This window comes from Montipora capricornis, chromosome 3 (genome assembly GCF_036669925.1).
Source record: "Montipora capricornis isolate CH-2021 chromosome 3, ASM3666992v2, whole genome shotgun sequence".
Lineage (NCBI taxonomy): Eukaryota > Metazoa > Cnidaria > Anthozoa > Scleractinia > Acroporidae > Montipora > Montipora capricornis.
The window spans coordinates 22895463-22917962 of record NC_090885.1 but is presented as its reverse complement, the minus strand read 5'-3'; the positions used below and the strand labels follow the sequence as shown (position 1 = coordinate 22917962).

General features: G+C 39.3%; 1 protein-coding gene across 2 annotated transcripts in view; it reads right to left on the bottom strand.

Moving 5' to 3' along the window:
• The window catches only part of LOC138042576 (uncharacterized), a 73413-nt gene that overhangs the window by 1967 nt on the left and 48946 nt on the right, over positions 1-22500 (bottom strand). For both annotated transcript variants that reach the window (XM_068888517.1, XM_068888518.1), the window contains 8 exons: positions 18128-18246; positions 7602-7640; positions 6609-6668; positions 5498-5540; positions 4981-5041; positions 4070-4307; positions 3805-3883; positions 1-3503 (listed from right to left, as the gene is read on the bottom strand). The exon at positions 1-3503 is cut by the window's left edge and continues 1967 nt beyond it. In XM_068888517.1, the coding sequence (XP_068744618.1) occupies positions 1-3503; positions 3805-3883; positions 4070-4307; positions 4981-5041; positions 5498-5540; positions 6609-6668; positions 7602-7640; positions 18128-18246 (4142 nt within the window). The remainder of the gene's footprint in view (positions 3504-3804; positions 3884-4069; positions 4308-4980; positions 5042-5497; positions 5541-6608; positions 6669-7601; positions 7641-18127; positions 18247-22500) is intronic.

Below are 22500 nucleotides of genomic sequence, written 5' to 3'. Positions count from 1 at the left end.
AATTATAAATTGAATAGCGTCTGCAGACTTGACGTACGCAGAGAAGTTACCTGTTTTGCGGTCAACGTACTCAAACACTCGGCACATCATACGCACTTCTGGAATATATCCATCAACAAAATCTGGAGCCACACTGACTGCACGTCTAAAATTCTTCACTGCTTCTTGAGCCATGTCGCTTACACAGTCGATTTCAGCATTTTGCTCCATTAGGTAATTTATCTCGCGACTGTACACGACCCCTTTCATTTGAAAAAACTGACCCCTTACAACGCGTGGATAGCTGTCAGAACAACTGATGCCTTCATCCGTGTACTTGATTGCCAAAGGGAAACCAGCGGATTTCTTTTGAATACTATAAAAGCGGCCAAAATGCACTTTGAAAAAAGGGTTGTCTGGAAAACGTGAAGTAGCTTTTTCAAACAGCTTAATGGCGTCTTCTACAAACGGTATATCGCATATAAGCTGCGAGAAGTAGGAATCATTGGGAATACGACTTAGCAACATGGCATTGATAACAGCCTCCGACATTTGATCGAAGAAATCAAGGGCTTTCTCGGGAAGCTGGTTCCTCCAGTTTTCACGGTGGACTTGCGCAGTTCTCAAAGGACTCCACTTGGTTAGGAGTTGACGAAGCATTTCTACTGCTATGAGATCGTGCCTTGGCCTCCACTTGCCATCCTCTTCGATAAGTAGTTGCCTTGACAAGTAAGGAAGGACCGACTCCAACGAACTCAAATTTCGTTTTGGTGCCTGAAGTAAACCTGCAAATTCGTTTGCTAATAGGGAATCGTGTCCATAATGGTAAGCCATTGCCAAAAAAAGGAGTATTTCCCGTTCCTTCCATTCCAGGCCTTTAAGACAGTCATGGACAAATGGCTCTAGACCAGTGAAGCTATCTTCAAAAGTGGTGAGTGCATAATAAAATGGTATTTGTAACTCCTTTGAATCGTGAAGAAGGGAGCGAAGTTTGCTTAACTTCTCCTTCCGTTGGGTGCCATACACTGCGACAAACTGTTTAGCTTCTTCATAGTCAAGATCATCAGCAAGACGGGCAGGAGTGGGCTTGTCAAATCTACTGGTGACTTGAGGGGGAAATTTCTCTTGCTTTTGGTATTGGTGAATTACCTCTAAAATCACACACGGAATTCTATCATTTGACAATACATTATACAACGTGTCGACATCAAACTCGTCACTCTGAAGTTGCTTGCAATCAACGAGGATAACAACAGGTAATTTGCAAAAGTCAGCCAAAACTTTGATCCCCTGGTGAACTTCTGCGTGCCCAACAGACTTGAGACAAACACAAGGGTATTTCTCACGGTAGTCGAAAAGAATCTTGCGAGCAGAGGTAGAACCACCAGCCCCTCTGATGTGAGGCATGGCCAGCCTCACTGTTCCTGCTCTTACCAGTTGTTCATCAACCCTTCCTTTCAAATCCTTCCAGTTGCTACGTTCAACGGCATAGCCCATTTGAATAGCATACCAGGAGATCAAGCCGCCACGGTAGAAATGAAGGGCATCGTCTGTTCCAAATTGTGGTGTATCCCCAACTGACTGGAAAAGAATTTCCATTTCGGCATTAATCCAACGCGAAGTTGATGGTAAGACTTTAAATGATACCTTCTGGGGTTGATCTGGATCAGCCACAGGGAGTGCAAAGTCCTGGTTTTCTTGAACTATCGGTGAAGAACCAATACTCTGGAAGAGTGCATTGCACATGTCCTCGAGACCAATGTTCTGCACTTTTACCCCCCAGTCTTCAGCAATGTCTTCTAGATGGGAGCTTACATTATCCCCCGTAGACGCAATAACAAGTTTCACTTGGCTATAGAGAGGTGAGACTTTAACAACTGTTAAGATCCTTGACAATATCTTGCACAGCGATTCTGTCTCCTTCAAGGTCTTCCACAAAACTAGAAAAGTGATGGGTACTTGATGAGTCTTACCTAGTGCCAAGAAAAGTTCCCTCATCCAGTCATAATTCTCTTTGATACTTCTTTTGCTGTCAGGTATACCCTCCAACAGCACCCAAGGGATTCCAGTTAGTAAGACCACTGAAGCCTTTTTGCGGTCCTCATCAGACGGTGGAAGGATTCGGCAAATTTTCATTCCTCTGCTTTCGCAAAAAGGATCACAGCTTGCAAGAAAGCCGGTCTTGGTACTGTTGACATCAAAATCCAAGACAGCAGCCCAGGGAACCTGAGCAAAATGGCGAATGAAGGGTGATTCTTGTGAATCTTCAGGAGAAAGGAACAAGACATGCTGGCAGCGTTTGTTCGGCAAGTCTAACTCTTCAATAAACTTCAACGCTGTACTTGAGCATGCAGAGGGCAAGGTTATGTTCTCCGTTGTTAGGGGTAATGTGACTGTGAAAAGCCCAGACTTGCCTAGGTATTTCAAAAGATTATTAGCACATGAATGCCATGAAAACATAGCGCTCCATTCTGTGAAAAGAAATGCTGCCAAGCTAAATGCTTCCTTACGGTCATCAAGAAGGTCATCAATGCTACTTGTCCAGGCATCAGCGGCATCTGAGTCATCTCCAGCAGAACACATGAATTTCAAAAAGTTATTACCAAACGCGTTGTAAAGGAACTTAGCGAGACCACTTGCTGCAGGTATTAAAATGGGAACCTTTGCTGCAATAGCCACCAGGGCAACCACACCGAAACCATCTGAAAACGATGGAATTAGCACAAGGGAGGATCCCCTTACCACCACACCAACTGTTTCCTCACTGACATCCAACGGTTTAAAACAAATTCCCATTTGAGAGGAGCCACGCTGGTTTCCTTTTGCTTTCTTTAAAGACTGAACTTTTTTATTATCACTTCCCATTACCGTTAAATGGATCGACCGTCTTTGTTGTGTAGAGTCTTTAAGGGCAGCAGTGACCGACTCAAGACCACTCGCAATGGGGTCATTCATGTTTCCTAGAATGAGGCACCTGCTTTGCCACGTCATGATTTGATTTCGAGGAGCAATGTCTGGCAACCCAGGGATTATTGTGAAGACCTCTCGATTCAGAATTGCCTTCCACTGCTCTACCACTAGTGGGCCTATCCCTGCCACAAAATCCGCGCTAAGCCCCAAAGACCTTTCCTTTTCTTCCGCGTCTTCGTCTTCCTGAGGCAAAGTATGATATATGTGAAGTCGTTTACAACCTAGCCGTTTCTCTTGAATCGCAGCTGCAGTGCCTGAAATCCGTCCATGTCCAACCACTAAATCCACTTTAAATGGAAAGTTGGTATGAAGATTAAGGAGTTGTTTGTCTCCAGATGGAATTCCAGGCTGGAGAGAAGCCCTTATGAGGTAAACGCCGTCCTTTGTCGCTGCTGTAATCTCTTGCTCTGTTGCATCAAGGACTAAACAGGCCAAAGCTGTGTCTTCACTTTTAACAAAACTTCGGCAAAGCTCTTTGTTGACTACACACTCAATACGATGCCAACAGGACCATCGATCACAAATCAGAAGAATCCTATGTGGATATGCCTCACCTAGATATTAAAATGTAAAAATATCATTAAAAGAAGTACAACCTGGTGATATTGCTTGTACAAAAAAGTTGCTGTACACAAAAAGTGCCTAAAAACCAAATAGCAGGGCAATGGAACTTAGCATCCACGACCTGGCAAAAGTATATGGGAATTACCATTTTAATGGTTTGTTCTGGGGTTTAAATATTGTTACATGCATGTAACCGATGTCCTGAGTAGTACAGCCACGCAACAGAGAAAAAAAGCAACCAAGGTAAAAAATATAGGCCTTTACACTTTTAGGTATTGCTGGGAAACTCACCTAAGGAAGAACCTTTAAGCCCATTGTTTTCTTCTGTAGACAATCCGGGGTAATATTTCTTGTCCGAAGCTTCTTCGTCCTAAACGAATAATAGTATATATGTTAGTTAACATAATTGAATCCTTTTAAAGATTGAACGGTCGTGCTCCAATGCATGACGAACCGATAAAGAAAGATTTCCGGCAACTGACAATCAACACAGACATTCACAAGTAACAACTTCGTGCGTTTCGCCAAACAACATTTTTCTAGGAAAAGAAAATACCTTGGCTTTCGAAACGACATCGACTTTTTCTGTCAACTCTGTATCTTCTTCACGTTTAACAAATGATTTACTGCCCTGCAGTCCAACATTATTTACTGTCGTGGACAACTGTGCGTCTCCTTTCTGTGTAGACCCAGAGAAAGTTGAACTACCAGGATCCAGCTCTGCCTCTGAAAACACATCGTCGGCTGAAGTCACTTCTTTCTGCAAATCATCTGGCAGTGATGGAGCAGTGTTGCTGTCAAATAACAGGAAGACATTACTGAATAAGAACTATGGTGGGACAAAATAAATATATAACAACAAAACACCAGATATGAAGAGAACATAAACGAAGGACGTACTGTTGAACTGTGGAAAGAGGCATATTCACATTTTTACGATAGCCTGAAAAATTCACGCTTGAATTGAATGATGTTACTGAACAAAAAACTTACAAAATACTAGATGGTAAAATAAAAGAAATGTTAAGTGTGAAAATCACTTCTACATTTCGTCTATAACCCGCACTTCAAATAAATACATTTCTCTCACTCATGATAAAAATAATGATAATTACAATAACAAATAGCCAGTATAAAAAATACCATTATACTCTTTGTTTGTCCCTCCAAAATTTCGTAAGCATCGCTTCCTGTTTCTCTTGGGACTTAAAATGGTCCCAAGAGAAAATTAAATCAAAGCATATGCAAAACTTTGGAGAGACAGACAAAGAGCATTATGGAATTTATATTGGCTGAGGACGATGATATCTGCCCAAGGTGCTTTAGTTGTAACCTATTAACACTACCCATAAGCTGGTACCTCTTCAATAAACGTGTACACCAGCACATCTCCAACATTATAGCTTGCACAAAATTATTTTAGCGTATTAAAAAAGTACTATCATGTACGAAGAAAAAGTACTTTACCTGGGTACAAAATTAAGACTGGCGTCAGCTCTTGGTGATGTTTGAGTCTCGTTCACATCACCTGAAATCAAGATTATCCTCTTTGAGCCAAAAACAATGGATTGATACCAGCCCACTCATTCCAGAGAAAGCAGGGATTAAGAACTCGACGATGAAAATAACCCAAGAAATAACATATAGAGAAAACGTTTGCTTAAAACGGCACCTTTCTTTTTTTTTTGTCTTCAGCCCCTCTACCAGGAGTGGCCACGAAAGACAAGTTCCCACATTACAACTTACATTCCATTTAAAATCCCCTGCAGGATTCCACCGACTGAGACATTGACGTCGCTGACGGCCTTGGCTGGAATTAGTATCGGCTAGGATTTTCCTTATTAATTCTCTCTCAGCACTGCTCATAATTTCCGTGTCCACTTTCAGGTTGCCTATTAAATAGTCCTTTCAGACCTTCCTCGATAAATGTCTTCCCGATAGCCCAAATTCAAAGTAATGGTTTTTCACCTTTTTCTTCCCTTACCTTTCTTCTTTTTACTTCCCTTCCTTGTTCTCTTTCTACTCTTCTGTAATGAGAAAGACAAACAAATCGAACAAAACCGAAATGTTTGTACCAAGAAATAAGATAAGAAATACTAATCAAAGAGATGGCGCAGTGGTGAGCGCACTCCCACCAATGTTGCCGGGCTTCGATTCCCAGCCTCGGCGTCATGGGTGGGTTGAGTTTGTTGGTTCTCTACTCTGCACTGAGAGGTTTTTCTCCACGTACTCCGGTTTTCCCCTCTCATCAAAAACCAACATTCGCCTTGATTCGAGTTAATTGTTGATTTCAGTTTACAATGCCCCTAATTAGTGCTCCAGCGCTAGAACGATAAGACAATTAAATAAACTTCCTTTTCATCCTAAGTAGAGATAGCAGGTCCCCTCTACTTACTCTGTCATAACTAAGTGTTTGAGATGCGTCAACAACATGCTACAACACTGTATAACGCAACAGCAATCTTATGGTATGATATGAAACACCAATTATTTCAAAACAAGATGTGGCCATTATTGTGACGTAATAAGATACCTTGGCAATGGGAAAGCTTAGCAAAAACACCCTATATCTTGGATTTAGCTGCTTATATCTCAACAACGAACTCGGTGACCCCCCTTTTTTATCGCTGAAAAGTGATCAGAAGGGCAAGATGAAACTTTCTGCAAAGTTAAAAAAAATTCTGTACTGCAGAATCAGAGTCACCTTTAAAAAATCACCGAATTGAGGTGGCTCTAAAGCCGCTGTACATAACATTTTAAAACTTTGCAGGAAGTTTCTTCTTGCCCTTCTGATAACTTTTCAAAAATTAAAAATGGGGGTCACCGATTATAAGCAACTAAAGACAAAATAAAGAGTGTTTTTGCAGGGATTGCAAGTTGCCATGGTGACATATTACGTCACAATAATGACTGCATCTTGTTCAGCAATAGTTGGTGTTTCATATGGTACCATAATATTGCTGATACATGATACAGTGTTGCAGTGCCGATCCTTCTAATAAGAGCGTTGCTTAGAAGCGCTGAAACTAGTTTGAGCCACCTCAAACGTTTTACGTCAAGAAGAAAGTAAAAGCGTTTTACAACACTATAGCTACCTTGACAGATTCTCCATGTGTCCCTGTTGTCTTACACTTCAAGTTCTCTCCACTCATAATCTAATAAGGTGAAAACAGATACACCATGTCAAAATAATCTTAAGACAATAGTGAGTTCAAAATTTCCTATAGCGTAAACGAGACCAAGCGGAAAACGTCAAAGCGGGGACCCCCGAGGTACCCCACAACGGGAAATGAAAGAACACAATACGTACACTCTATGATTTATCTTTTTTTTTTACACAGACAATAAGATACTGTGGGGAAGAGGTGGTAAAAATAATACAGTAAATCTAGGTTGGTTTAAAACCCAATCCTTCGAGCCCTTTCTTCCGTTTCATCTAACTACCACTACTAATAATAACAATAATTAATATTTCTATAGCGCAAATTAGCATGTAAATATGATCAAATGCTCCTTACAAAGTTAACAAAGCTAAAAACATTAAAAAGTTAAAAAGGCAAAAAACAGTCTTTGAAAAATCAAGAGCTATACATAGTATAGGCTTCTCTAAATAAAAATGTCTTTAATTTGGACTTAAAACGTTCGAAATTATCCTCCCCGCTTATTGCACTCGGCAATGGCACATGATGCCTTTATTCATAAACAATAAATTCACAGTTCAAAAGCTTCCATAGCAGAGTTTGTGGCACATTTGCATCCAGAACAAGAAGACAAGAAAATTCAGCTTTCTAAATTTAAAAAACCGACATTAAGAAGTCAGCAGGATTTAGGATCAAACTAAGGAAGTTTACAAGAAAAGGGATGTTAATCCTTGTCGGAATCTCATGTGGTAGCGTACGGCGAATCAAAAGACTTATCAGCATACACCCATTCCTAAAAATCGGGTGTATCACAGACCGACCAAAGAACGCCATTAACTTAAGATCAAATTTATAACTCCTCAATGCATCAATACAAATCATTAATTTTTAAAGAGTACTTGTTGATCTTGCGTGCAATAGCTATCTATTTAAATGTGAATACCTTACCTTTGGCAATAATAAGCCAATGGTTTCCTCTGCTTCTACCTACACATTTAAACGGTTTGAAAACAATAATAACAATATTGAGACTGTGAAAGGTCATAACGAAATATTTAAAGACACATCAACAACCAAACTGTTTTTCCAGGATGTACACATGTAAGTGAGCTTGACAGAGTGAGAAAAAAGTATACCACTACAAAAAAATACATGGATAAATACGTACAGACATTTAGTTTCATAATAGATCAATTTCGATATATCTCTCAAGAGGAGCATCCTTTTGTTGATGTTCAAAGTATTTTATGGATAAACCTTATCACGGTTTTCGACGCCATCTTGACGGGTAGGCAAAGCGGTTAGAAATTACAGTGTTTGTATGGGAATCCGATGGCAGATAACTTCTTCCAAAATTGAATTTTTCACAATTTCTGAATCGCAACGTTAAAATACTAGGTAGAAGATTGTATTCACCAAGTTTGAAGGATGTAGCTTGGCTAGAAGACGCTCAGTTAATTTTTTGAATTTTCCACACATTTGTCTGTAAATTTGGCTGGGTAGACAAACGTCTAGACGCGGTTCGCGGGAAAAAAATTTAAAGACAAATGTATGGAAAATTAAAAAAAATTAGCTCAGCGACTTTTAGGAAAGCTACATCCTTCAAACTTGGTGAATACAATCTTCTACCTAGTATTTCAACGTTTTGATTCACAAATTGTGTAAAATTCAATTTTGGCTGAAGTTATTTGCTATCGGATTCCCATACAAACACTGTAATTTCTGACCGCTTTGCCTACCCGTCAAGATGGCGTCGAAAACCGTGATAAGGCCTATTGGAGCCAAAACCAGTTCTGGATCTCTACAAAAAGAAAGTTGTACCAAACCAGATGGTCATCAAAGGTCTCTTTTCAGAAGCTGGTAAACATGCCTCTTCAGTACAGAGGGCCTCGTGTTGGAACTATATAAATAACTAGTAGAGTTACGCTTTCTGGAGTCAATTTCCATTCCTTTAAAGATATTTTCTGAAATTTTTTGTTTCATATTCATAATTTTTCCCATTATGATAAAGAACAAGACAATGATTACGTCTATTATTAGATTTTATGAGTATTTATTATGTAGCACGTATAGATTCTAGGTTAGAAAGGGTATTTTTGATAAATCAAATATTTAATTTATATAGATGGTATGATACTCAAATTTGAAGACAGTCTCTTTCCTTCGTAGAGTAATTTTATTTTAGCACAATAGGATATAACATTTCATTATTTTATGACTTGTAGGTCCACATCAGCCTTACTGGTTGCCAAAACTTGTAACCTGCATTACTAAATAAAATGGTGATGATCATTGATGATGAGGTACATGTATGGTTACCTTGTTTTATGGCCTTTAAAATAATTAGCCTGCGTAGCTGGCGGTTCTGTTGTTGCGGAACGCAAGAGAACTCGAGCGGTTCTCCCCCCGGGAAAGGAAGAACTGCCTACCAAGATTGACCACCTTTTCGAGTAGTCCGAAAGAAACGAACAGTTTTGATTGGATAAGTGCACATCACTTAAATGTTTGGTTAAACTGATTAATCCCAAGAGACAAAGTGGTGTGTAATATTCATCCAGAAGGCGACACAAATATTCCCCTCACAAACTGTTACAAAAAAAAAAGGTCCGCAATGCGTACTTGTATGGGACTTCAGTCAAATAAACGTTGATGATTAGCATTACAGTAGATGTAATACATTTTGTCATGTTATAGTGATAAATGTCGAGTAAAGACTCCGTAGAATCCCAAGCCGCAGACGAGAAAACGATTAGGGGAGAAACATGTTTGCACTTCTAGTTTCGAGAAAATTAGGGGTGCTTACCATTTGTCAGAATAAACCGGTTGGGATGCCGGTGAATAATGGTAACAGTTTTTCCAAAATCAGCAAACCAGCCCAACGAGATGGCGATCAGCACTTGCAATTGCTTTCGGCTGATGAGAGACTGGAAACTGGAAAATTTAGCAAATGGTAAGGAAATGTCCCCTGCTCCTGCTCCACTGTTCTTGTTCTGTTTTAACATTACCAGTAAATGTGAAAATGTTTGACAGGAAGTTTGAAGGCATTAGTTTTTTTAACTTGCGAATCTACAGAAACTGGCGCCGTCACGCAACGTGTTAACAATTCGTAATTAAAAGGGGGAACTTCAAATTGCTAATCGTAAATCTACAGGATGATACTGCACTTTGTCATTATGTTATATCTGTCCGATATAAGTTTGAAGGCATTCGTTTTTTAACTTTCGAATCTACAGAAACTGGCGCCGTCACGCAACGTGTCTACAAATCGTAGTTAACAGAGCGAACCTCAAATTGCTAATCGTAAATCTACAGGATAATACTGGACTTTGTCATTATGTTATATGTGTCCGTGAAACTTCTGCTGTTGGTAGCAATAAACGGGAGTTGAAAGTAATGAAATCATTCAAGTATAAATTTTCTTCCGACAGTTGCAGACTGCGTGGCGAGACACTATTTACTAGAATTATATTATTCGCTCAAATTTTTTGCGGGATTTTCAAACGATCGACGCAATTTATGACATACTTGCAATGTACAATTGCAGACAGTTCTGTCCGAGAAGTGGAATTTTGTACGATTGTTCCTTGCTTTATTCATCCAAGAATGTCTTGCATATGCGAATAGAAAGGGGGTGTCTACGCACTAAAATAAATACCTAGCAGCGCGTGGTTTAAAAATAGGTCTTAAGACCTAATCTACTCCCTCCGAACCTCCAAAACTAAGAAATACGACAAATCCAGAAATATCTTAACATAAATTGTCAGTTTTGCTCTGTGAGAGTTCACAATAAATGTAAGTTGAAGGATTGTAAAACTTACTAGGTAACTTATTTTCAAACTTAACTCATTTTGTGTGAGAGTAACAAAAACTCAAATTTATTTCAAAATGTTTACAAGTACTTCACCCAACTTTTCTTCGTTTGTACGTCATCTCCTTACCTTGTAAAAATCGCAAACAAGTCGAAATTCGTCAAATGACAACAGCCGAGAAGAGTAATAGCCGCCACATACAAACTCTCATTCCCAGGGTCCTCTCTCTTCCTAACAGAGACCACGTGACAAACACTTGGCTCTCGTATAGACCTTATTCATAAATGACGGTCACATTTATAATTCTTTAGTCAACGTGCAAATTAGCCTACCAAGCCTCATTTTAGTGTAAGAATTCTTTTCAATTCACTGTATGGTACCGAGGTTTGGTAGGCTAATTTGCACTTCGACAAAGAATTATAAATTGACCGCCATTTATGAATAAGGTCTATACAAATAAATAAACTAGACACTTCCGTGAAGCGCACACTGGGTTGCCTGTTGTACGTGTTACAGAAAAAACAGAAGGCACTGAATTGTGTGGTATTGAACTGCAGCATTCCAGTTAAATTTTTCAAGTCGAGGGGTCATTAACACCATTTGAGGGGTCAACGGAAGACGTGCCAGCAGAGGCCCTTTTACTCACACGTTCACACTTTTAACTATTTTGTAATGTCCTGTCCCATTTTGAGGTCTTTTAGTTTTTTAAGCTTTGGTAATAAATTCAGTTTACAAATAACAAAACACGATCTCGGGTAAAATTCACTCGTTCCTTCTTTAAATAAATAGTCTGCAAAAAAATTAATTGCAAATTGCTCTGACGGACGTTTTCCTGCATGTCATGCATGTCTTGCAGTTGCACTAAGCAAACGTTTATTGCACAAACTAAGATGTTGTTTCCGCTTCATCATTCCTCTTCTTTTCAGTCTAATCTGATGCCAGGTCAAAACATTTTTTGGCTTTACGTTTGCACCAAAAAGTACCGAAAAAGCCGGGAGTTAATAGTAAAAGACAAGGCAAAGACAGATGAAGAAAAAATAATAACTCTGAATAACTCTGAATCGCATTTTTATCGAAAGATTAGTGACAATCGATGTTCTGTCAAAAGGAAGACATCGATCACGTGCTAGGCAACCATAAAGGTGCACGTAATCACCTTGTGTCAACTGAATGAACTACGGGAAAGAATGTTAATCGCTCGTCGTTTTCAAAGTAAAAGAACGTACTTTTTAGCCAAGAAACTTCCGTTCTTTAACTGAATATTTACATTTCATCTGTCTGGTTCCTGAGAAACGTATCTATTTTGACTTCAGGGTCAACTATTGACACAATCGCGTGGTCGAGCGGCCATATAATTGAAAGTCTAAACATCTATGAGATACGAAAACAGACTTGCTGACAATGCTGACAAGCACAAAAGCAAAAGAAATGGTTAATAAATATGAAGTCTTTTACTATCTGAATGTTTTTGGTTTGAGAGTAAAGCGATATATTGTTGAAAATCAACTTGCCAACCGCTTGTTTTGGAAAGCCGATCTTTTAACATGTTTTCAAGGTAACAAAAAGAAAAATAACTGTGAAGTTTGACGAATTAAATGCTCTTCGTTCTTGAGTTACAAAGGGAATTGTGACACCCGAAAATGGCCCGTAAAGTTTCGGGACTTTCAAGAAACGGCCCCCACGACACTCAAAATTCGCAAAAAGCTGAGACGTTTCATGTAAACAACCTTCGCACTAGTAGGTCGTAGCAATAAATTGGATTCGCCAGGAAGTTAAAGAAATATTGTTGGCTTCCCAAATAAACTTCATTTTACACTATAATGACAAAAGAGAGACTTTTCTGACGTTAAAAACTTGGCTACCTATTAATAATTTGTCGGAGAGAAAAAAATCCGGTCTCCTCGCGTATCACATTTCAACGCACGTATGCAAATTTGTTAAGCTCGCATATTAATTAAACCACATGATGAAATCACAAAGACCACCTTTTCCAGCGAAAAAATTATTGAAACAAACAACATATTTGCTCTTAGAGGCAAAAACCTCTTCCTATTTTATTGCGTGCGTGAAGACAAGAAACTCAATCGTGTCAAATTACCATACGTAACAAAATAAATTTGAGGTTCAAACCCTTCCCTGAAGAACCTTTTCCTTGAATAATGAAGCACAAAATAGTCGACAAGATTTCTTTCAAATAATTCTTGACTGTCACATTTCCAATTATTTTTTTACCTGAAGACTGACAGACAACAGAAATCACAGATCCAATTAAGGTGTCCGATTACTTCTCTGTCTTTGTTGAACCCATAAGTTACCAGATAATTTTCCATTTGGTTTTAGTGTTGTACATAACACTACACTCGTGATAAAATGCTAGAAATGCAGCTCACTTTGATTTTGGCTCAACGGACGCTTTTACGATTCCAGATATTTATTTTCCACCGCCTGTCTTGTTTATGCAATTGACCTTCCATTCTTGACCTCCATAAGGGTTTATTTCGTTGAAAGATGCACTAAAACGCCATTTGCGATACAATGACTTTCGACGCCATTGCAGGTTAATTAAATGTCCTCCTGTGTCCACCAGAGAAATCTACGCATCACCCCAACCCCCTCAAACGTAACAAAATACGCACAGAAGACTCTACACACAAAGACACTACTTAGCAAGGGAGGGACAAAAAATTCTTTTCATGACACGAAAAAAAATAAAAACTAGACGCTCCATGAGCGTCCACTGGGTTGCCTGCAGTACATGTTACTCAAAAAAAGAAGGGACTGAGTTAGATGGAATTGCACTGCAGGGTTCCAGGCAATTTTTTTTCAGTGGTGGGTCATTAAGACTATTTAAGGGGTCACCCAGAAGTCGTGCCAGCAGAGGCCCTTCGGCTCACACGTTCATACGACGAAACAGATCTTTTTCTGAGGTTAAAAGCCTGGTTACCAGCCTATTAATCATTTGTCAGAAAGAAAAAATTCCTGTCGTTTGTAGCAAAAATAGGCACGCATTGCGTACGTGTGGTAGTGCAGTAACACAGCACTTTATTCCATATTGTCAACTGCCTTCCAGGTTATTCAAGTTGTCTTTGCATAATATGTAGCTCTCATAGTACACGATATTATTTTGGTAGTGTATATTATTGTAGTGCCATGGTAGAAGTCTTAGGTAAATAGCCCCCTGAGAAGACATGTGGTTACTAGCAAAGTACTAAACCGAGACAGATTGAAGAAAATAAAAGGGAATCGAAAAACATTGGTCTCTACTACGCTGACATGCTGATCACTTTCGAGTTCCCTCACAACTTCTTTACACCACAAGTTAAGCGTGCACTCTGAGCGTCTGATAGCTTTGTAATACAAAAGTTCACGGAAGGTATTCCCTGTCCGGCGGGGTGAGTATCTGGATGGATGACCTCAAAAATATACCACTTCGTAACAGAAGCATAGGACCGAAAATTCTATTTTAACGCTCATTAGCTTGCTTTATGCAAAAGTAAATAAAAATTGATACACAGTTTTTAGAAAGAGCAGAAGGAAGTTTTCAGGATGGTCAATCGAGAATAAAATATTTTGCCACAGCAACAAAATTTACGACATGAAAACAACATTAATTTTGAACGGGAATATAAAAAGTTACCATCAGCGAAAAACATTTTGGGAGATTTTTGCTCAGTTGAATTTTGTTATTGTACTTTTGGCTGCACAAGTAAATCGCAAAATCGAAAGTGACATCGAATTCAGCGCCGTGATCAAGTTACCGCGGTGTGTTTACTCGCGAAACAGTGAAGAATCTGTGTCAAATGATGGCAAGATACTGCGTTTTTGTTTTTGTTAGTTTTCTTTTTCTTTCAAGTGTTATAAAGTTTGACAAGAAATGTGCGAATTCAACACAAAGATCACAACCGCCCAACTCTTGAGGTTGGCCAGTGTTTCTGCAAAGTCAACACTTTACTCTCCAAGACGAGGTTATTTATCACCAGGTAATTCCTTCGTATTGGAAATAGTAGCTACTTGATTATTCATCAGCGTCACAATTTTTGCTGATTTTGGCGCTCATTTTGTTGAAACTCAAACACGCTTCCAACAGACCTGTTTATTTTCGTGAACCCTTCCTATTTCAATTGTGTGCGTGCAAACAAGACACACAATCTGTGTCACAAAGCATATGCAATTAAATAAATTTCTGACAGTTCACATCGAACCCTTTTCGAAAGAACCTTGACCGTCAATAATGAAGCACAAAAGAGACAAACTTTCATTCTAATAATTCTTCACTGTCACATTTCCAATTTTTTTTTACCTTAGCAGAGTTGGGTACAAAAGTAACTATGTTGCCAGACAACTTACATGCGACTTCAGTAAACACTGTGATGCATTCAAGGCGTTCGATTCCTTCAATGTTTGTTACATCCATAAAAAAAAAATTGCCATTTGATTTCGGTGTTGTATATAATACCAAGTTAGTGAAATATTACAAAACAAAGCTCACTTGATATCTAACGGCGAAAAATGAAATTGTTGTCGAAAAATTACTCATCGCTTTAAAGACTCCAGATATTTATTTTTCACCGCCTGTCTTGTTCATCCAATTGACGTTCCATTCTTGAGCTCCATAAGGGTATATTTTGTTTAAAGATCCACTAAAACGTCATTCGCGTTACAATGACTTTCGATGCCATTGCAGGTTAATTAAATGTTCTCCTGTATGCACCAGAGAAATCTACGCATTACCCCAGCCCCCTCAAACCTAATAAAATACGCACAGAAGACTCTAAACACAAAGACACCACTAAGCAGGGGAGTGACTGGCAAGACTTTTCATGACACGGAAAAAGATAATAAAACGGAGAAATGAAAGGCAGATTCCGACTGGGTTTGGCAACCCAGTAATAAAGAAGGAAATATGACCGGTGCTGACAACGTGTGGGGAAATCCCACACAATTAGTAGAAAATGCAACCAAATTGTCAGATTTCGACTTCTTAGTAAGACTGAATTTGTTTCGTCATTGCAATATTCTTGAAGGTCCTTGAATTTTTTCTCAAAGAAACCGCAAGTTCTTCTCGCACATAAGGATGCGAGAAGATCAAATTCGCCGCCACTTTCACTTCTGCAGTAGGGCTTTTTTTTTTTGACCAGCTTTCGGAGGCTGACGCAAGAATTCCAAAATTTCAATCGGGGCGCTCAAAGTTTCCTAAATAATAGTGATTGTTTTTGATATTTGATTTTTATTTTAATATTTGATAATATTCTGTCTATAAATCATCTTAAATATATAAATCATCTTGGCTCGAAGTTGTTTCTTTCGCCTAAATTTAGAATACAATTAGAACTTTCCTTCCACAGGCATGACATATACGATCAGAAAAAAATTTAATGTCTTGTAGTGCTATTTTCAGACCAATCTTGGCTAAACGTTCTGCCGAAGTCACGTTTTGACATACTTCACGCTTTGATATCTTGAATAGGATCAATAGGTTTTGCGTGGAAATGTACGAAGCCTGGGGGAACAGGCCTTTTTCGATATAATATTATTAAAATTCAGCTTAAAAAAGAGAGGTTTAGAGGACAAAGACAAAGGAAAGTGGATGATATGCAAATATTTTTCGCATTCATTCCAACGTGCTTTTATTGTTTTATTGAACTGCCTCACTATCAACCTGAATATTTGATATTTCGAAAATGGCCTATTGTTTAAAGGCCCAATGACTTAATCCTTTGGATAATTCACTATCCGTGGATTCTATGGGAATGAAGATTGCCTTTAAAATACTTTTGGCGCTCACTGCCTCACTATCAACCTGAATATTTGATATTTCGAAAATGGCTTATTACCCAGAGGAGGAATGAATACTATCCCGAGTGTCTCGTCCCAACGGGAATAGCAAAATGGCAAGCTCGGTTGATGAAATAAACGATCTTCTTCATGATTATTTTGTAAGTTTTGTCAATTACAATTAGTGAGTGATTTGTGCCTGTCAATACTGATCACATGGTATTTAAATTCTGATATTTATTCATCAAGACTCACGGAAGATTACTCATATTTTGATACTTCAAAATGTGGTTTTTTCACAATGTGATCACTGACCCGAAGAGAGGTCATGAATAAAATTATTTATACAGTTGTGGATTAGAGTCTTTTTCCAAAAATGAACTTCAGTCATGCAGATCGATGGTGAATCGATATTTTGGCGGAGAAGTACCCAGAAGTACCCACATTTTCTCGTACTTCCGGAGTCAAAGATTTTATCAAAATACACCAGTTTAATGAGCCCACAAGGAGCACTTGTGATTTGATCATTGCATTTGAAAGCGATCGCACAAACGCGGATTTCAGATTTAACTCAATTTTCTTTCATTACTTATGTTGAAAGAAGGAATAATTAATTCGAACCAGCAAGGGAGACGTACACATCCACAGATCGACTCTCAGCGACATCGGGTATTACGCATCGTTGGCGTTCGCTCAAGCACTCGATGCAGCTCACAGGAGCTTCACTACATTTCAATGTAGCACACGTAAAATCATTCCACTTGACAGCAAATTTTCTTCCGACACGCAATGAAGGTATAACATATGTTTAAGAGCCGAAACCTTGACACCAAGGTATGTTTGTAAACACAACATGTTAGTCTCCAGCACTGCTCACCTCTGCGTTGTGGCTGAAAGATACTGATTACGTCACGATTTCAGTTGATAATATAAAAGGAATCGCTACGCATTATGGGATATTATTCATTCCCCTTCTGGGAATTATCCATATGAATCTTCAGCTGATAAAAGCCAATCGGCAACTATTATTAACATTTCCCTTTTTCAACTGAGAAAGAAAAGGCTCTTCTCAAATTTGAGATTATTTTGTTTGGTGTAAGCTGCAACATTCGTTTTACCACCTCCTCTCTTGTTGGTTGAATCTCCAAAAACTGTCACAGTTGTCAAATACATGTATGCAAATAAGGAGGAGGACATCGAAAAGGCGGCTCTTCCTTTCCCCAGCCTTCTTGCGAAATCTCTCGCCCTCCAAAAAGAACCGGCAGGCTATAAAATAATATAACGCGAATGCGAGTTTAAATAAGGATAAATGAATCCTCTGTTGGTTAATGTTGACCAATGTTACCATGTCCTACTTGACCAGGGTAGAACAGAATCAGTGAGCCTAGTGATTCAGAAATGCAGGGAATGCCTTCTTGGGTACTGGTGTGGGTTAACTTGAGTCCTTTCAAGTCAACGTTCATTGTTTTTCACATTGGTGTTGAGTTCTTTCACATCAGCATTGCCCACTTCTGATCCGCCAAGTTCTGGATCTTTCCCCCTGTTTGACGTCTCTGGAGAATAATGAGCGATCTGCCACAGTCCCATGGTATATCCTCCAAAAGCTCTTAGTGTTGATGTTTACAGCTTTCACATCACACTTTTCGGCATCCTTAAAGTGCAGTTGGCGATGGGTATCAGGTCTGTAACCATAGGTTTCTCATGGCAAAGGCGTCCTTACTTTGGGATACGGCCACCCATTTGACACTGCCTTTGCTCCACTTAATGCAGAGTATGATGCAACTGTAACACGTGTGCTGTAAATGTGTAAACTTGTGCCCAAAAATGCACCAAATTTTAGATGGTCACTGAATTTTCATAAACATTACTTCCTGAAAAGGTAATAATCACCTTGAATTTAGTTTCAAGAAGTCTCTGGCAAACAGAGTAACACTCTTTAAATCTTCCCATCTCGTAAAGGACTTTCATCTTTGTATAGAGGACGTCATCGTCTGCAAGCCATCTCTCAGCTGTGGAAAATAAAGGCATTGACTATAATTATAGGAGTGCAATAACAGTAACAATAGTAATGGTAATAAAATAATTCTTGACTTTCTGTGAACAGAACAACCTGTGAGGAGATGGTATTCAAACTATGCAGGCACAAACAATGCTCAGCCTCTCCCCTAATTTTGGCTTAGAATCTAAGCACCTCCTGAAGGTAAAGGCTGCCTCCACTCGTCCCAACAGATCCACAATCCCAGGATCTTTCATACAACCTTCTCAAACTCATTAATCATTCATCAATTGATAAATCAATTGTGTGCCCGCATTTAGGTCACGTGGACGCACCTTGATACCGCGGTAAAGAACAGCGTGTTTGGATATCAATTAGAAAAAGCAATGCACAACTTAAACAAAGCTTTATTACTTCTATTGTTTGCTGTTTACATTTGCGTGTACAGTGCAATTTAAAAACGTTCCGGAATTAAACATTCCGCACGCACTGTTTTACAATTTTTAAAGTTTCAGAAACTGTACTACCACTAGCACTAGCTTCTGTTACACTGCTGTGTAAAGGATTCAATGCATTCCCTCCATTTACGTCCTCCAAGTGCCGCTTTAAACCACAAACAATTCCATACAAGGAACGAGGCAGATAGCGACCTCTGTTCGTATTAGCAACTTCCTGGACGAAGTTTGTGAGCCAATAGTTTAGAGAAAGACTATCCAGGTCCTGCAACGTATCTTCGAGACTTTGTACACGGTGGACATCATAATCTTTGAACACGCTTCCTGGATCAAGTATACAGAATTTATGCTCACGCAGTGCTTGCAAGTTCTGAAAACCTCAACAGCCCACTTGTCTTTGTACTGTGTAATTTTAGGCTTGGACTGTACAAGCAAAGAATCTTCTTCTTGCACACTTTTGGGCAGTCGAAACCAGCAAGATTCGTCCTCAGCTAACCCGTCCATGTTTCGGAACTAGCAGGACGCCACTGAATGCAAATTGTGACTACTTGAAATAAACAAGCTTCAGTTGTGAAAAACACGGACATTATCATCACAAACTGTGCGCTGATTAAACAAAAGAAGGCAAAAATCACATGCTTATGCGATTTTTGCTTTCTTTTGTACTTTTGTTTTCTTTTTTTCCTTTGTTTGCAATTAGGCGCCGATTGAGAAGCCATTTCAAAAACTTGTGCTTTGTGTTTTACCGGGGTTTACAAACACGAGAAAACAATAAAAGCCCCCGGCCTAACAGCCACGGACTTTCATCAGTTTTCTCGTGTTTGGAAACCCCGGTAAAACACTCACACTCGTTTTTGAAATATTACCTCCAACCGACCAGAAACCACATTCAAACCACCAACCACCAATGGCCCAATCTTCATCGAGACTTGATGTATCTTTCTGATTTCCTTTGCTAGAGGAGAGTAGTTGGTGATTTTCGCATCCTCTTTAGTCACCACACTCCTATCTCAAGGCACCGAGAAATTGACAAACATTCACTCATGAGCCGCTCAATCTACCACAGTAACATCTGAACGATTACGTTCCATCTTTGCGTTGCCTCAACGCTTCTATACCACAAGATCTCCACAATCCCATCCTCTGACACCCTCATCACCACAACTGAAACCTCCTTATCCACACATCAGCACACCTCACACCATACTTCTGATAAGGCTCCCAGTACACTCAAACCCATCCAATCATGCCTCCTCCGATGTTCCCTCGGTGCCAAACCAGTACTCGCCACACACTCAACCAACTCCACCTCCCACCTCCTTGCCACACACTGTACACTGTACAATTGATCCTTCTCAATTGTGGCCCGAAAAAAACTTGTTTGCAAAGCCTATTCCTGAGCAGCAAAAACATACCCCTTCATGTTCTTCCCCAAATACCCAGCTCTAAGCCACTCCCATGACCTCTCATCAGTCACTTCACTGACATCCCTCATAAACTTCCCATACAAACCTCTTCTTCTGAATTCAAAACGTCTCCTTTCTTGCCTTCTCCACCCGCTTCTTGTACTTGTTCTTCATTTCTCCCACCTGCAACATCCCTCTGACAACCTTCAACATCCACTCGTCCCTCGCCTTTACATATTTAAACAAAGACCAAGTTCCTCCAAAGATCATCAAACTCTTTTGCGTCTTCGAAACAATCGCCCTTAGTTCCCAATCACTCCAATCCAAAATCGCTGCACTCTACCTCACCACACCTATAGCCCATGCATTTATCACCCTAATCAAATTCCCACCATAAAACTTCGGCCACCTCCTTCTGCATAATATCCACACCCTCCAAATACCCTTTCTCATTAACCTCACCTATCACCTCACCAACTGGCAACACAATTCCTTCACAATGGACCTTCACCCCCTGCTTCAACACAGCACACTTGTCCAGCCCTAACTTCATCCCATATCTTGTAAAAAAACCCACACAACATTGATCAAACTCTCCTGCTCCTCTTCAGACCTCCCATACAGCTTATAACTGTCCATTAACAACAAATGGTTGATCAGCCTCCGATCCTTGCCAAGCCACCATTTTCGACAACATGGTGAAAGAAAAACCCAACATGCATGATGAAAGGAATCATCAAAAGAACAAACGCCAGTGGAGACAACTCCTCCCAGAATATTTTACGCTTAATCCCCACTTCACCCAACACTTCCTCATCATCATAACAATAATAACTATAATAATAATAATAATAATAATAATAATAATAATACCAAGGCTTCGTAGCAGCGCGAAGTAGGATATTGCTTTGATAAACCACACAATGTTTTTGAAGTTCATTTTTTATTGAAGACAATACATGTTTCGGATCAGACATCACCCATCGTCAGTTGTACAGTGAGAAATAAAATGAAAATATGCAATAAATAGTATAACAGAGTGAGATATTAACGAGAATAGTTGAGGATGAAGGCGCAAACCAAAAAAAGAGTAAAACTATTTAAGCTAAGAAAGGAGAAAACTTGTATGAAAAGGATAAATTAAGATGTTTGACCTCATTCTCGGAGACCCAGGGGCAGATCGCCGAGGCAAGGGGAAGTCTAAACTGGCAAAAGAAAATGGCGATGAAGAAAAGCATAGTAGGGCGAGAAGAGCCCCTGGGGACACGTTCTTACCAGACCAGTTCCAAACAGTTGAGGTCATTCTCAATTCTGATTGGTGCCAGAAATTCTTTGTGTTTTTCTGCCCAATCAGAGGTCAGCAGGCCGTGACGTCGCTTTGTGTCTACTTACACGGAAATCACTTGATCGCCATACTCGCCCGGTTTGTTTGGCAAGGTTGGCAGCACAAAATGTACAGGAAATCGTTCGGAATATCGGCCTTACAAATACGCTGGGCCTTTCGCAGGTATCGTTACAGTAGCGTATTTCCAAGTGTGCGAGATTTGTTTAAACTTTTCCTCCCCGATTCACCTAAAATAGCAGTGATCAATTTTGATCTGACAATTATTTTTATTAGGTATTTCTAGATTTCTTCGATCAATTGCTGTGGCTGAAACGTTGCTAATCTCGACAAATTCTTGTTTGCTATTTCATATTTCAAACAAAAGTGCACAGTGTGTTAGACAGTTATAACAACAACAGAGTCCTGAGGTTTGGGAGACTTAATCAATGACTATTCGAGTAAAATCTAAAACAACGCCGAAAGAAATCTTCTCCAATAGTAAAATGAGTTTGGAGCCAGGTAGTACATAACATTCTGAGTTTTTACCTCAGCAAATATAAAATCTTAAGCTTGATATTTCTCTTTACAGCAAAGATCCCAAAAATGTGACAACTTTTAATAATTAATTCACATTCTTTCAATATTTTTTATTAATTTATCAGCTTTATTGGACACACCAGAAAAAGTAGCACAATATTTGTGTTTAGGCAAACAAAATAGAACTGCAAAAAATGAGCTATTATTAACTGATTTGATGTACTATTTAAAATTTCCCACAGAAAGAAGGAAACAGCATACTCTTTCTATAGCACAAGTACAGTTTTTGAAAATTTACTTTAAGAATGCAAAATAACGCTTCTCACTTGTTTCCACACAAATCAGGGAAGGATACTGGACGAACTTTTGAGATAAACCTCACCAAATCTAACAAACTCTATTTCTGGTTGTATTAATCTTGATTCATTCTCCTCTGGAGCGGCTCGGGTGCCATGTGTGGCATTAAGCTGGAGTGCTCGGCTGAACAGCTGTTCTGAGCCTCCTTAAAGGATAAGGATATGGCATCTTTTGTAATAAATTGAACT